The sequence below is a fragment of the Salvelinus namaycush genome, chromosome 2 (assembly GCF_016432855.1).
Source record: "Salvelinus namaycush isolate Seneca chromosome 2, SaNama_1.0, whole genome shotgun sequence".
Lineage (NCBI taxonomy): Eukaryota > Metazoa > Chordata > Actinopteri > Salmoniformes > Salmonidae > Salvelinus > Salvelinus namaycush.
Genome location: NC_052308.1, coordinates 48,341,303 through 48,354,506, shown reverse-complemented (window position 1 = coordinate 48,354,506; position 13,204 = coordinate 48,341,303). Strand labels below are relative to the sequence as shown.

Sequence of the window (13,204 nt, the reverse complement as noted above, 5' to 3'; positions counted from 1 at the left end):
TTTTGTTTTCATAGGCTACCTATCAAAAATGCTTGCTAGCCTAACTTCCTCGCATGGGGAAAAAAAAGCTTAGTTAGCTAGCTAGTTAACGTGAGCCTACTAGGCTACATATTGAACTTTAATCGTCTCAGGCCAGTGGCACAATATATTAATTTATGGTTAGATCAGAATCGCCGTCATAAACATTGGCCTGTACAGAGAATTAAGTCAAAACAACAAGTCCAAATCCCCATCTCCATCCATGGTTTAGGAAAATCCCGATTTAACAAGCTAGCTACTGCAAGGCATCACCACAAGCGAACCAGAAACAGACACGTTTTTCTGACAATTATGACATATTTCTCAGGATGTCATTTAATTGGTGTGAAGCCAAATCCAAACTGGCCTCCCTTGGGGGACATTTTGCTGCACTAGGACAACCCACAGTTGAGCTCAGTTCAACGCTGATTGGATAATTATTTTATCAAGGAAGACCAAATGCTTGCTGGCATCAATCAATCAAACGCTACAGCAGCAACATGTCATACTCTTTTGTTCCAGACAGTATCAGATACATGGGCTACACATACTGAGTCATACTGAGGTGCGCTGTTTCTCTCACTCAGATGATTTCTCCAGTGAGATTCAGCCACTTGCGAATTGATGGAAAATTATGAAAACACAGAGAGACGAAAGATAAATTATTTTATAATTGTTATTTTTTTTATTGGTCAAACCTGGGTTCCCTTGGCATCCATGAATACACACCATTGACTGCACTAGAGTGCAAAAATAAGATATTCCCAAAATTGAGCATGTCTTGCAGGGGGACTTTTATTTTGAAACAGTCCGCGATCGTGTTGGCAGCATAATATCCTGCTGCTAGGAGAACTGTAATCATCTGTTTAGCTAGCTTGAGTCGTACAGAGGTGAGTTTCTCAAAATAAGGCACTTGTTTTTAAACGTTGACGTTATTTCCCCCCATTCTACTTGTAGCGTGTCACCTGTCCCCAATGGGGTTCAATAAGACGTACATCAGTATCGGGTATGCCTCTTTTGGCATGCTTATGGGATTCTCAGCGTTTCTCGTGTGGAACATCGCGTACAACCAACCATGGACAGCTGCAATGGGAGGATTATCAGGTAAAGACATGTATTAGCAAGAATGTAAACAATTATTTATTTTGTGGACAATATGTAACAGTATACACTGCAGTATTTTAAGGATTTACCTGTCCATTGGACTCGCATGATTTGAACATTGCCACTGTAGGCTACCCATCTCTTACAGTACTGTTACACGATTTTAGAGTGACAAATTGTCAGAAGCCCACACTTTAATTTGCCTTTTCAAATTTCTAAACGTTCTACCTAAAGTCCTAAACGTTTTACCCCAGGCATTCTAGAAAAGTTGGACTGTGTATAGCGACATGGCTATACACCACGCTGGCTCCATGATCTCTATAACGGTAGCTAACGTTGCAACTTTGGCAAAAGTTATAGTAACATTACATAGGTCTTATACCATGAATATCTAGGATAACTTTATTACCCAGTAAAAAAATAAATAGGTGTATATCCAGCACGGTCTACTTTCGTCTTTCCAAAGCATTTTCAGCTTTATGCATTTTATATTACCAGCTTGGTTAACCTGGAATTCTGGATTTTCCTAATGCTTAAACCACACTGGCCAAAAAACAGTCTGGTGTCAACTCAAACTGTGTGTTATTTCTGCGTACGCTGCTTAATGGGACTGAAAGTTTTTGATACTGTAATGACCTGACTAGATCATAAAGGAACAATTGTCCAGACAGAGGGTTGAGTTTACGAATTGACGGTTTATTAACCCAACTTTACACAGGCTACTGTTTGGCCGTAGCCCACGCCAAATAAACGAAAGATACCCCACAAGCCAACCGTGACCTTCTCTTGTGAAGCCCAGACGTAAGAGAGAGAACAATGGCTAAACCTGGTCTTAACTTCCAATGCTCCATCCCCCTGCCCAACCCCCCTCCACGCCACTCCGCCAACCACCAGGATGCCCGGCTTCAGAACATTCCAGGCATCCCCGTGATTGGCAGATATCAGGTTGATTGGCATGTCGGACCCCGCGAACACTGGTAAGTACAACACAACCCACTAATAGCCTACCACATAACACACCGCTGTCTGTGCGGGTCGCTACACAGCTCCCCCACCACAAAGTCCCTCATCCCTGAGGGAACAAACCTGCGTGGCCGTGATGGTCGCGGAGTGTCCAGATGTGAAACAGGGGGCTCCATCCGTGGCAGGGGGCTGCCCCTCTGAGACCCAGGGGATGAAGGAAGGGATATGGGGGACAAGGAAGCGGGAACGGGTAATACAGTCCGTGGCTCTGGGGAACCACGCAGTGACACAGGGAGGGAGACCCGGGGAGTGGGCTGTCTGGAGCCTTGTCTGCGGCACCTGGGGGTGGGTGCCTGGAGAATGTCATTGCCAGAGAGGGGAATTGTGGGGGTCCCTGGGGTTCGGGGAGCAGAGGCCCCTCTGTATGGGGCTAACCTGTCCCGGTGCAGTGTCACCTTTCTCCCCCTGGGAGGAAGCTGCACCCGGTAAACAACCTCCCCTACCCTCTCCAGGACGCTGCAGGGTCCCACACAGTGACTGTCCAACTTGGAGCATCTGCCTTTTTTCCTTAGGGGGCTGTAGACCCAGACCAGCTCCCCAGCCACAAAGTGCCTTTCCCGGGTGTGCATGTCATAGTTCCTTTTCTGCCTCACACCTGCATTCACCAGCTGCTCTCTGGCGAAAGTGTGGGCTGTCTCCAGGCGGTCCTGGAGTCTCCGTGCATACTCCGGCCCCGGGGGAACATGAGGGCTATCCAGGGGCCGACCAAACGCCATCTCCGCAGGGGTGCGGATCTCTCTCCCCAGCATGAGGAGGGCAGGCGTGCAGGAGGTGGAGTCTTGGACGGCGGAGCGGCATGCCATGAGGACCATAGGCAGGTGCTTGTCCCAGTCACGCTGGTGTTTGGCAGAGACGATGGCCAGCTGCTGTCCAAGCGTTTTGTTGAAGCGCTCCACAAGGCCATCACTTTGAGGATGGAGAGGAGTAGTGCGGGTCTTGTGCATACCCAGCCTCTCACACATGGTGGCGAACACACAGGACTCAAAGTTTCTGCCTTGGTCGCTGTGGAAGGACTCCGCAGCTCCAAACCTGCTGAACATCCCTGCTGTCAGGGCGTCGACGATGGTCTCTGACTCCTGGTCAGGCAGAGCATAGGCCTCGGGAAACCCAGCGGTTTCCACTCTCTGTGGTGGGGAACGGCCCAACTACATCCACTCCCACCCTCTCCATGGGAGCCCCCACTGGGAACTGTTGGAGCTGAGCATGAGAGCGGCCTGGGGGGCCCTTTATCGCTGTGCAGTTGTCACAGCGGTGTCAAAAGTCTTCCACATCCCTCTTGTGCTGCTCTAAGTAAAAGCCCTGACGAAGGCGGCGCAGTGTTTTTGTGACCCCAAAGTGTCCAGTCCCCACCCCCCCATGAGTACTCTGGAGCACAGCCTCCCGCAATGCTTTTGGGACCACCACCTGCCACCTCTCGTCTCCCGTAGCTGACTCCTTCCATGCCCGCTGTAGCACGCCATCAGCCAGCCGCAGTCGCTCAAACTTTGACCACAACCGTTTGGTCGCGAGTGAGAGCGCTGTCACCGCTTCCCATGGTGGCCTCACCTGCGCCTCTACCCACTGTAGCACTGGCTGTAGGTCTGTGTCCCGTCCCTGCTGCTGCCCCCATTCAGCCACGTCGACACTCTGCAGCTCACAGCAGACAGGCCCGCTCGCCCGACACACTGTGGCACAGACCCCCTCTGCACACAGCTCTCTCTCCCCTCCCTCTCTCCGCTCACAGTGGCGGTAGCCGTCTGCAGTACAAGGCCGACGGGACTCAGCGTTGGTGTGGCGTGCCCCTGCCCTGTGCACCACTGAGAAGTCATACGGCTGAAGCACCTCCAACCAGCGTGCCACCTGCCCCTCTGGCTCTCTGAAAGACATGAGCCACTGGAGAGCAGAGTGGTCAGTCCTTGCAGTAAAGGGCAGACCACCCAGGTAGTACTTGAAGTGTTTGACGGAAACCACAACAGCCAAGAGCTCCCGCCGGATGACACAGTAGCAGCGCTCATGTTTGTCAAATGTTTTGCTGAAGTACGCCACCACTCTCTCCCCCTCTGGCCCCACCTGGGCCAGCACCCCACCCATGCCCACATTGCTCACGTCTGTATCCAGGATAAAGGGCAAGGTGAGGTCAGGGGGGGGGGGCGAGCACGGGGGCCTCGATCAGTGCACGTTTGAGGGTGTTGAAGGCCTCCTCACACTCCACTGTCCAAGTGAAAGCCTTGTCCTTCGGCAGCAGGCGGTTCAGGGGAGCAGCGACGCTTGAGAAGCCCCGTACAAACCTCCTGTAGTACGAGGCCAGGCCCAGGAAGCTCTTCAGCTGTCGGTGGGGGTGGGCCAGTCTCGGACAGCCCCCACCTTGTCCTCCATGGTGCTGATCCCCTCCTTCCCCACTCAGTGGCCCAAGAAGGACTCCTTTCTGCTCATGAAGTGGCACTTCTCGGGGTGGAGCTTCAGACCTGCGGCAGCCACCCACTCCAGCACACGCCGTAGCGCCACCAGGGCTGACTGGAAGGAGCTGCCATGGACCAGGATGTCATCGAGGTATACCAGACACTGCTGTCGGGGGATGCCATCCAGCACCCTGTCCATCAAACGCTCAAAGTAGCTGGAGCGTTGCACTGGTCAAAGCACAGGACCTTGAACTGCCAGTGTCCTCTGTTAGTGGAGAATGCAGTTTTGGCCCTGGCCTCTGGGGAGAGGGGCACCTGCCAGTAGCCACTGTGGAGGTTTAGTGAGGAGAACCAGGAGGACCCCCTAACCAGGTCCAGCGACTCATCGATACGTGGTATGGGAATGAGTTATTCCTGGTTACCTCATTCAGCCGCCTGTAGTCCGCACAGAATCTCAGCTTGCCCCCTTCTTCGGAACCATGACGACTGGCGCCGCCCAGGGGCTGTCTGAGGGCTCGATGAAGTCCACCCGCTGCATCTCCAACACAGCCTTGTCTGCCACCTCCTGGCGTGCCAGCGGGATACGGCGGGGATGCTTCTTGATGGGTCGAGCATCGCCTGTGTCGATCTCATGCTGCACCAGATGAGTCTGACCCGCCTCTTCCTCACTCAGCGCAAAGCTGTCTGAATTCAAACAGCAACTGCCACAACCGTTCCTGCTGCTCGGGGTCAAGACCAACACAGTTCCTCCCCCATATCTCCCTCACTGCAGACAGTGTCCTCTCCCATCTGGGGTAGCTGGGCTGGGGGGGGGTGCGGCCCGGGCTCACAGAGTGCTTTGTCGTGGAGGTAGCTGGGGGAATGTAACACACAGCCGTAGGTGACAGGGGGGCTGGGGAAAAGTCACACACAGATGTGGGGGAGGGGGGGCAGCCATGAGTCTCTGCTGCTTTAACTGTTGGAGTAAAGGGTTTGTTGGGTTGAGTGAATGTGACATTAGGGGGGGCCATGGTGACTGCCGGCCCTCCCTGGAAGCTCAGTGTGCCCCCATTTAGGTCTAACTGGCAGCCTGTGCTCCTAAGAAAGTCCAACCTCAGTATACAAGGGTCCTGCACAGACCTGCCCCCTACTGTTAGAGTCATTATTCCCTTCCCTTTCATGGGTGTCAGCTCACCTGTGACTGTGCGGAGCTGAGTCCAACCTGGCACAATATCTTGCATCACCAGGGTTACTGTGGACCCAGTGTCCAGCAGGGCAGAGCAGGGCACCCCCTCCACAGGGATATGACAAAAGTCCCCAACACAGGTCCGGCCCACCACAACAGGCTCCATCAGCTTGCCCTCGTCTGCTTCTGGGGGAAGTGGAGCCTTGCTTCCCCGTCTGTGCCGGTGGACTCCTCCTGAAGAAGATGGTGTTTGGGATAGAAAGCCAGGGATCCGCACTGCCCGGTCTATGCGGACCCCGAGCCGTTTCCCTGAGCTCTGGTGGACATGGGGCAATCTCGGCGCAGATGGCCTGGTTGGCCACAACCCCAGCAGACCCTGGGACCAGGGCGTGTGTTTCGTGCCGCCTGTATCGACACAGCACAAATGAGTTCTGTCATTTCAGCCACCCATGCAGGCTTTTCCGGCCCCCGGGCTGCTCTGCCCCCCAGCTCGCACAGAGGGTCTGTCTCCCTGCACCCCCACCAAAGCCCCAGCTGATACCCCAGCCCACACCAGCTCCCTCTCCAAAGCCATCTCCAAGTCTATCTGCAATGACTCAGGATGAGCCAGCTGGGTCTGTATGCGCAGCTCCGTAGGAGAGAACGCCTGTATGAACTGGTCCCGTGCTAGCTCGCTCTGCACGGAGGGGGGCATGTGAGCATATGCCTGCCGAGAGATAATCTCAATGTCATTAGCTAGCACCTGTAGAGGCTCTCCAGGCTGCCTGCGTCTATTACTCAGTTCGGAGCGCAGTAGCCCGGGCTGTACACACTGTCCATAGCCCCTCAGTGCTCCCACTAAAGCACCATAATCATGTCTGTCCTCGGGGCTAATCAATATCAAACAGGCCAGAGCTTCATCCGTGAGGCATAAAGCCAACTGCAGTGCCCTATCTTCATTCGACCACCCCTTAAAATGAGCGAACAGTTCAAACTGAGCATGAAAAGCTTCCCAATCAGCCTTACCGGAATACTTCGGGGTCTTAACAGATACGGACACAGCCGGGAACTGGGCGCCGCCATGTTTGTTTACATCCTGAGCCCCAGATTCCTCGTCCCGCCGCGTCGACGTTACCCCTTCGGTCCGCCCACTAGAATCCGCGCGAAGCACAGTCGACGAAGGACTCATGCCCGCTTCAGCCGCCATCACTCTAACGTCCTCCCTCAAGCGGCCTCTGGGCTCCGACGCCCTGGCGATCTCCTCAGCCCGATCCTCCGACGTCCATGCACACGCACCTCCTTGGCCATAATTGTCCCCTACCTCCACCTTCACTTTCAGATTTCCTCGAAGCATTTTCAACCCCCGTTCTCACCTACGGGAGCTAGCCACAGAAGTCAGCTAGCTAGCTGGCTAACTTTTATCAACGTTTTTACTTCTGACACCAATGTAATGACCTGACTAGATCATAAAGGAACAATTGTCCAGACAGAGGGTTGAGTTTACGAATTGACGGTTTATTAACACAACTTTACACAGGCTACTGTTTGGCCGTAGCCCACGCCAAATAAACGAAAGATACCCCACAAGCCAACCGTGACCTTCTCTTGTGAAGCCCAGACGTAAGAGGGAGAACAATGGCTAAGCCTACCACACGCGCTGTCTGTGCGGGTCGCTACAATACCTTCCTCGGATTAATTTAGCACGCTTGTCCTGCTACTCATCCCATTTGAAGTTCTCAGCATCACCATTACAATTTGCTGGCCTTGAGCGGAAGCCTGAACCTACCATAAAGTAATATTTGTCTTGCGCATTGAACATAATCTACTCTACGCCTAGTTAACAACCATGTAAAAAAATATATATAAAAAAACGTTACTTTAGAACGTTACTGAATTGCTTAGGCCTAGTATTTGCATGAAGTGACTTTAAAGTATTATTTATGTGTTACATAATGGCCCACTAGGTCTGGGGTTCCCAAACTTTTTCATGCAGGCCCACCTTCCAGTATTGGGGAACACATTTTTGTCATGGGGTGCAGCTCATTTTTAGCTGACATGGGCTAGTTGATCTGGACATTTCTGACAAGTTATAAATATCTCTCTAAGGTATGCAATAACTGATGATGCACTACCTAATTTCCTAATTGCGCCTTGTGCTTTCTACTATTACAACTTTCAAGAGTAAATTGAAAGCTGGACTGAGTTCCTTCAAAAAAAGGAACCTTTTGTCAACCACTGCACTAGGTAACAAGTGGTGCATTTATGGCTGTGAACTTTGTCCTCTCAGGTCAGCAAGCTGATATCTGTGTGACTTTCCTCTCATCTCTCTGCTGTAGGCCTATTGGCAAACAGAACAGTAGCTACATTTGCATATTTAGTATTGTCGGTCAATTTCACTGACATGAGCATGGGTCCTGTGTCTTGCTATTTTTTTAACATGAATGAGAATGACTTTTTATAAAGTGCACTGTCACTGATGTTCTTATTGAGGCCAAATCCATATCTTTCTTGTGGAGTTGTGATAACAGCATGTGGTTCTCTCTGTGCCAATACAGAGAGATTCAATAAGGGTGCAATTCTTGCTAGGGTTTTTGGTGGCATGTGCTTGGTTGGTCATATGATTCTAGAGACCATGAGATGGCGAAATGAGTGGGGTCAGCATGGCAGATTGACACAGCCGAATAAAGCCTATTCCCTCGAGAAATGACTCATGAGGGTCAATTGAACTTACTAGCTTGGCTGCATCCCGTTTCTCTACACTTCCCCAAAAAACTCCCGTCATGAATTTAAAAGCATTGGATTGATTTAGCCCTAAGCATTGGCTAGAGGGAATTTCAACCGTTGTTAGATTCACGACAGGATGTGTGCAAGTGCACACTTCAGTAGAAGGGTGGGGAACTGTGGCTCAGCTCCACTCACTATCTGACCATGCTTGAAAGGAAGCAAGTTTGGTACTTTCCAACCTCAAACACTGTTTTAACAACCAACCCTGAAGAAAAAAACTAAAGTTTATGTAGGCTACTTGCTCATTAGTTCTGGGCCCATATTCAAAATGAGCGTCGGAGTAGGTGATGATTTAGGATCTTTGTCCATACGGCCCTTGACATTGACACTTATTGACACTTGTCCTATCTAGCATGGCCGACTAGTGAAGACCATTTTAGCCTAATATTGTGTAAGATGCAGTGGATTCATGAAGTATAGTGCTATACACTAGTGCTATGTCCAGACCCAAATGTGGTGTGTGGTTATGAAACAGTAGAAGAGGAACATGGAGGAGTGAGTGACAGAACAGTGTGATATGAGACAATGACACAGCAAGATATTACATTGTTCACCCCTAAAATGTACATGACATTTGAGTCATTTAGCAGACGCTCGTATCCAGAGCGACTTACAGTAGTGAGTTCATACATTTTCATACTTTTTTCCCCCGTACTGGTCCCCCGTGGGAATCGAACCCACAACCCTGGCACTGCAAGAGCCATGCTCTACCAACTGAGCCACACACTGACATTGTCTACACCAACAAGACCTAAAGCTCAAGATTGTAGTTAGACAAGCAAAGGCATCTCTTGACTTGAGAGAACCCCTCATCCTCCCAATGCTTTTTCAAATACAGTTCAATTCTATGCTATGCAAATACCTGCGATAGTTACACGTGCTTGTCTCGTGTCAGTAATTGACTTAGTGTAGGGATTGTGGACGGCCAGCCCCTGACTGCGAATGTGTGTGCTTGTGTCTTTCTCCCTCAGGTGTGCTGGCGCTCTGGGCCCTCATCACCCACATCATGTACCTGCAGGACTACTGGCGCACCTGGCTGAAGGGCCTCAAATTCTTTCTCTTCATCGGAGTCGTCTTCTCCCTGCTGGCCGTGGTGGCTTTCATCACCTTCCTCTCCCTTGCCATTACCAACAAAGAGTGTGAGTTTCACATACGCCTCCCCCTTTCTCTCATTCATTCATTCATTCATTCACTCCTCCTTTCATCCTAATTTGCTTCTCCTCCTCTCCCCTTCACTTGCTCTGTTCATTTGCAAATGGTTACGTCTCTCCCCCATTTGCTTCCCTTCCCGTCCTCTGTTTCATCCATTGTACTTTTTCTTGTTGTGCATTAGGATGTATTTAGTCATTTTTAGTATTGCATGTCTTAATCCCTTTGGGCACGTCCACATGATGAAATCTATTTCCACACAAAATGACTGCTTGCCAGAGTTTGTTTGCTCTGGCATCACATGACTCCATGGGGTTATTCAATGTGAGATCCTTACCCTTGTGTATGCTCTGAGCCTGAAGCTTTGGTCACTTTTCCTACAGGAACCTTCATTGAGAAGCACCTGACTCAATGAATTGTGTAACAGTGTGCCAACCATGGCTTTTTCTCTGAGTCTCTAATGTCTGTCGTATCTCTGTGGTTCCCAGCCATGACTGACCCGAGGAGCCTGTTTCTTTCGGCCGTGTGGAGCTTCATGACTCTAAAGTGGTCCTTCCTGCTGGCCCTCTATTCCCACCGCTACCGCAAGGAGTTTGCAGACGTCAGCATCCTCAGTGACTTTTGATGAGGGCCCTTGAACAGCCCCCCACCCCACCCAATGGAGGTCTATGGAAGACTAATTAGCAGGGCTACTAACCTGAGGGTGCTAACTAGGGGAGAAGGGAGGGAGTGAAGATTTGAGGGGTTGGTGAAGCCAAGTAGTCATGACGAGGACGAGTGATGGAATGAGGGTTGATCTGAAAGGCGTGGGGGTAGCTGCAAACACACCAGATGTCTTCCACCAATCGCTTGCTTATACATCCACGAGGGGGAGTGAACGAGTACACACTTTGGGGAGAAGGGTAGTGAATCGGAACGCAACCTGTGTGTTGTCTGTGTTAATGGGAGATTTAGTACCTGGACCTCCGTCCATGCCCGCACCTTCACGGTTAGATCATCCCCCCCCCTCTCTTTCTGTATCTGTAAACAGGGTATGCTCAACCCCTGCTAGGCCAGTCTATCCACAAGTTCATCCCTATGTTATGCCTTACTGTTCCTATGCGTATGTATGTGACACTGTCTGTGCTCCTCTTGTATGTCTTCAACACATGTTTTTAGAGTCAATATTTCTCTTTTTGAGATTTGAATCTTCTTTTTGATGACTTTGTAGGTAATCCTTGTTAATTGTGTACATCACGTGTTAAAGTCATTCCACGGAGGGCCTAGTGTCAGCGGGTTTTCGTTCCTCCCTTGTATTTGATTGATTGAAGATCACTACTTAGTAAAAAAAACTCCTTTCACCTGGTTGCCTCTGTTTTTAATTGAAAGGAAAAGCCCAAAACCTGCAGACACTAGGCCATTCGTGGAATGAGTTTAATAACAACCCTGCTGTACATCTTCCTGTGCTTATATACCTCGGAACATATTCTTAACAAGATATGTAATTGATGTGGTTATGATAGAGAATTCATTTCCATTCTCTTGCCACAAGGGGGAGTCAGTCGATCAAATGTTGCGGCTGTTGGTAAAACATCCCACTCATTTAGAAAACAGAGCAAAGTTTATCTGCACACATCATATAATACATACATTATACACAACAAAAGGACACGTCACAGGCCTGTTTGGGGTTAATCCTAGTGGTCTTTTTTTTTTAGGATGACTGTTTTGATCGGTGTTATCCATGTGTGAACTTTTAGTCCACAGAAACCTGCTGTCACCTGGAGTCCGTGTGTATGTGATGAAGCAACTACCTTTAGAGTATAATGTCTCCACACTATTTATTATGATAGTTATAATGCTTTGGAAATGAGACTTGTATAATGTCTTACAGCGTTATACCTGTCGGTGTTCGACACTATTTCAAAACATCCCCACAAAATAGTTTTTCAAAAAGATCATATGAAGAAGGATTGCACTACCATCACAGAATGTTGGAACAACTGCTTTTTCACAACAACAGTTGCCAATGGAAACCCAACTGCCTCGTCTTATTTGAATGGAGAACGTTCAAACGAGGGAGTTCCTTTTGTGGAATTTGTGTCGTTGCTGTGCCTTCGCTCGCAAACGCTATCGATCGTCATACTGCTGCTTCTGGAGATGAATTTGATTGTGCTCTGCCTCTTTTCCCTTTTACGTCTGTCCGCTTCTCTGTGTGCTGCCACATGTATCATATTGTGATATAAAGAAACACGACATTGTGTATATCCACTTGCGTGTATGTAGGAATGTATGTCTGTTGCACAGGTATGTCTGTGCGAGAGCCATGTTAATAAAATCTAATTTTATGACAGCCGTGTGCATTACACTGGTGGTGTAGTACATCTCGTCCAAATTCATACACAACAGTTGTAACTTTGTGTTGTACATCGTTTGTACAACCCGGCGTCTGTACTAGGCCTTGGGCATAGTGGCCATAGACTAATTAGATTTTTATAGTTCTTTTGAATTTGTTTTACTAGTAGACATAATGCTTTGATGGAAAGGCTTAACTACATTGTGGAGGAGGAAGTGATTGCAATGATGCTGTGGCGCACCCAGGGAAGGGGTTGAATTGAAGGGGGGGGTTGGGTTCTATCACCTTAATGTTTATACATGACATTAAGGGTATGGACACCTGTTCGTCGAACATCTCATTCCAAAATCATGGGCATTTAATATTTTGCTGCTATAACACCCTCCACTCTTCTGGGAAGGCTTTCCACCTCGATGTTGGAACATTGCTGCAGGGACTTGCTTCCATTCAGCCACGAGCATTAGGGAGGCCGGGCACTGATGTTGGCCGATTTAGGCCTGGCTTGCAGTCAGCGTTCCAATTCACCCCAAAGGTGTTTGACGGTGTTGAGGTCAGGGCTCTGTGCAGGCCAGTCAAGTTCTTCCACACCGATCTCGACAAACACAAAGTAGGAAGCACAGAATCATCTAGAATATCATTGTATGCTTTAGCATTAAGATTTCCCTTCACTGGAACTAAGGGGCCTAGCCCGAACCATGAAAAACAGCCCCAGACAATTTTCCCTCCTCCACCAAACTTTACAGTTGGCACTATGCATTCGGGCAGTTAGCGATCTCCTAGCATCTGCCAAACCCAGATTTGTTTGTTAGACTGCCAGATGGTGAAGTGTGATTCATCACTCCAGAGAATGTGTTTCCAGAGTCCAATGGCGGCGAGCTTTACACCACTCCAGCCGACGCTTGGCATTGCGCATGGTGATGTTAGGCTGCTCGGCCATGGAAACCCATTTCATTACGCTGTCGACGAACAGTTATTGTGCTGATGTTGCTTCCAATGGCAGTTTGGAACTCGGTAGTGAGTGTTGCAACCGAGCACAGATGATTTTTATGCGCTTCAGCACTCAGCGGTCCCGTTCTGTGAGCTTGTGTGGCCTACCACTTCACTTCGCGGCTGAGCCCTTGTTGCTCCTAGATCTTTCCACTTCACAATAACAGAGCTTACAGTTGAGTGGGGCAGCTCAGGGCAGAAATCTGACAGACTTACTTGTTGGAAAGATAGCATCCTATGACGGTGCCACGTTTAAAGTCACCGAGCTCTTCAGTAAGGCCA

At 49.6% G+C, this 13,204-nt stretch overlaps 1 protein-coding gene across 1 annotated transcript; it reads left to right on the top strand.

Annotated features, from left to right (window-relative positions):
* Positions 1 to 866: 866 nt before the first annotated feature.
* On the top strand, positions 867 to 11,945 carry LOC120064259 (heme transporter hrg1-A-like). Its single transcript, XM_039014699.1, has 3 exons — positions 867 to 1,122; positions 9,423 to 9,590; positions 10,089 to 11,945. Exons 1-3 carry the CDS (start codon positions 993 to 995, stop codon positions 10,223 to 10,225), a joined length of 435 nt encoding a protein of 144 aa, XP_038870627.1. The 5' UTR covers positions 867 to 992; the 3' UTR covers positions 10,226 to 11,945.
* The last annotated feature ends 1,259 nt before the right edge of the window (positions 11,946 to 13,204 follow it).

What these genes read in the sequence shown, in the direction of transcription:
- LOC120064259 (XM_039014699.1), top strand. Translation starts at nt 993, where the DNA reads ATGGGGTTCAATAAGACGTACATCAGTATCGGGTATGCCTCTTTTGGC. An exon ending in TGCAATGGGAGGATTATCAG is followed by an intron (nt 1,123 to 9,422) that starts GTAAAGACATGT and finishes TTTCTCCCTCAG; the next exon opens with GTGTGCTGGCGCTCTGGGCC. An exon ending in TGCCATTACCAACAAAGAGT is followed by an intron (nt 9,591 to 10,088) that starts GTGAGTTTCACA and finishes TGTGGTTCCCAG; the next exon opens with CCATGACTGACCCGAGGAGC.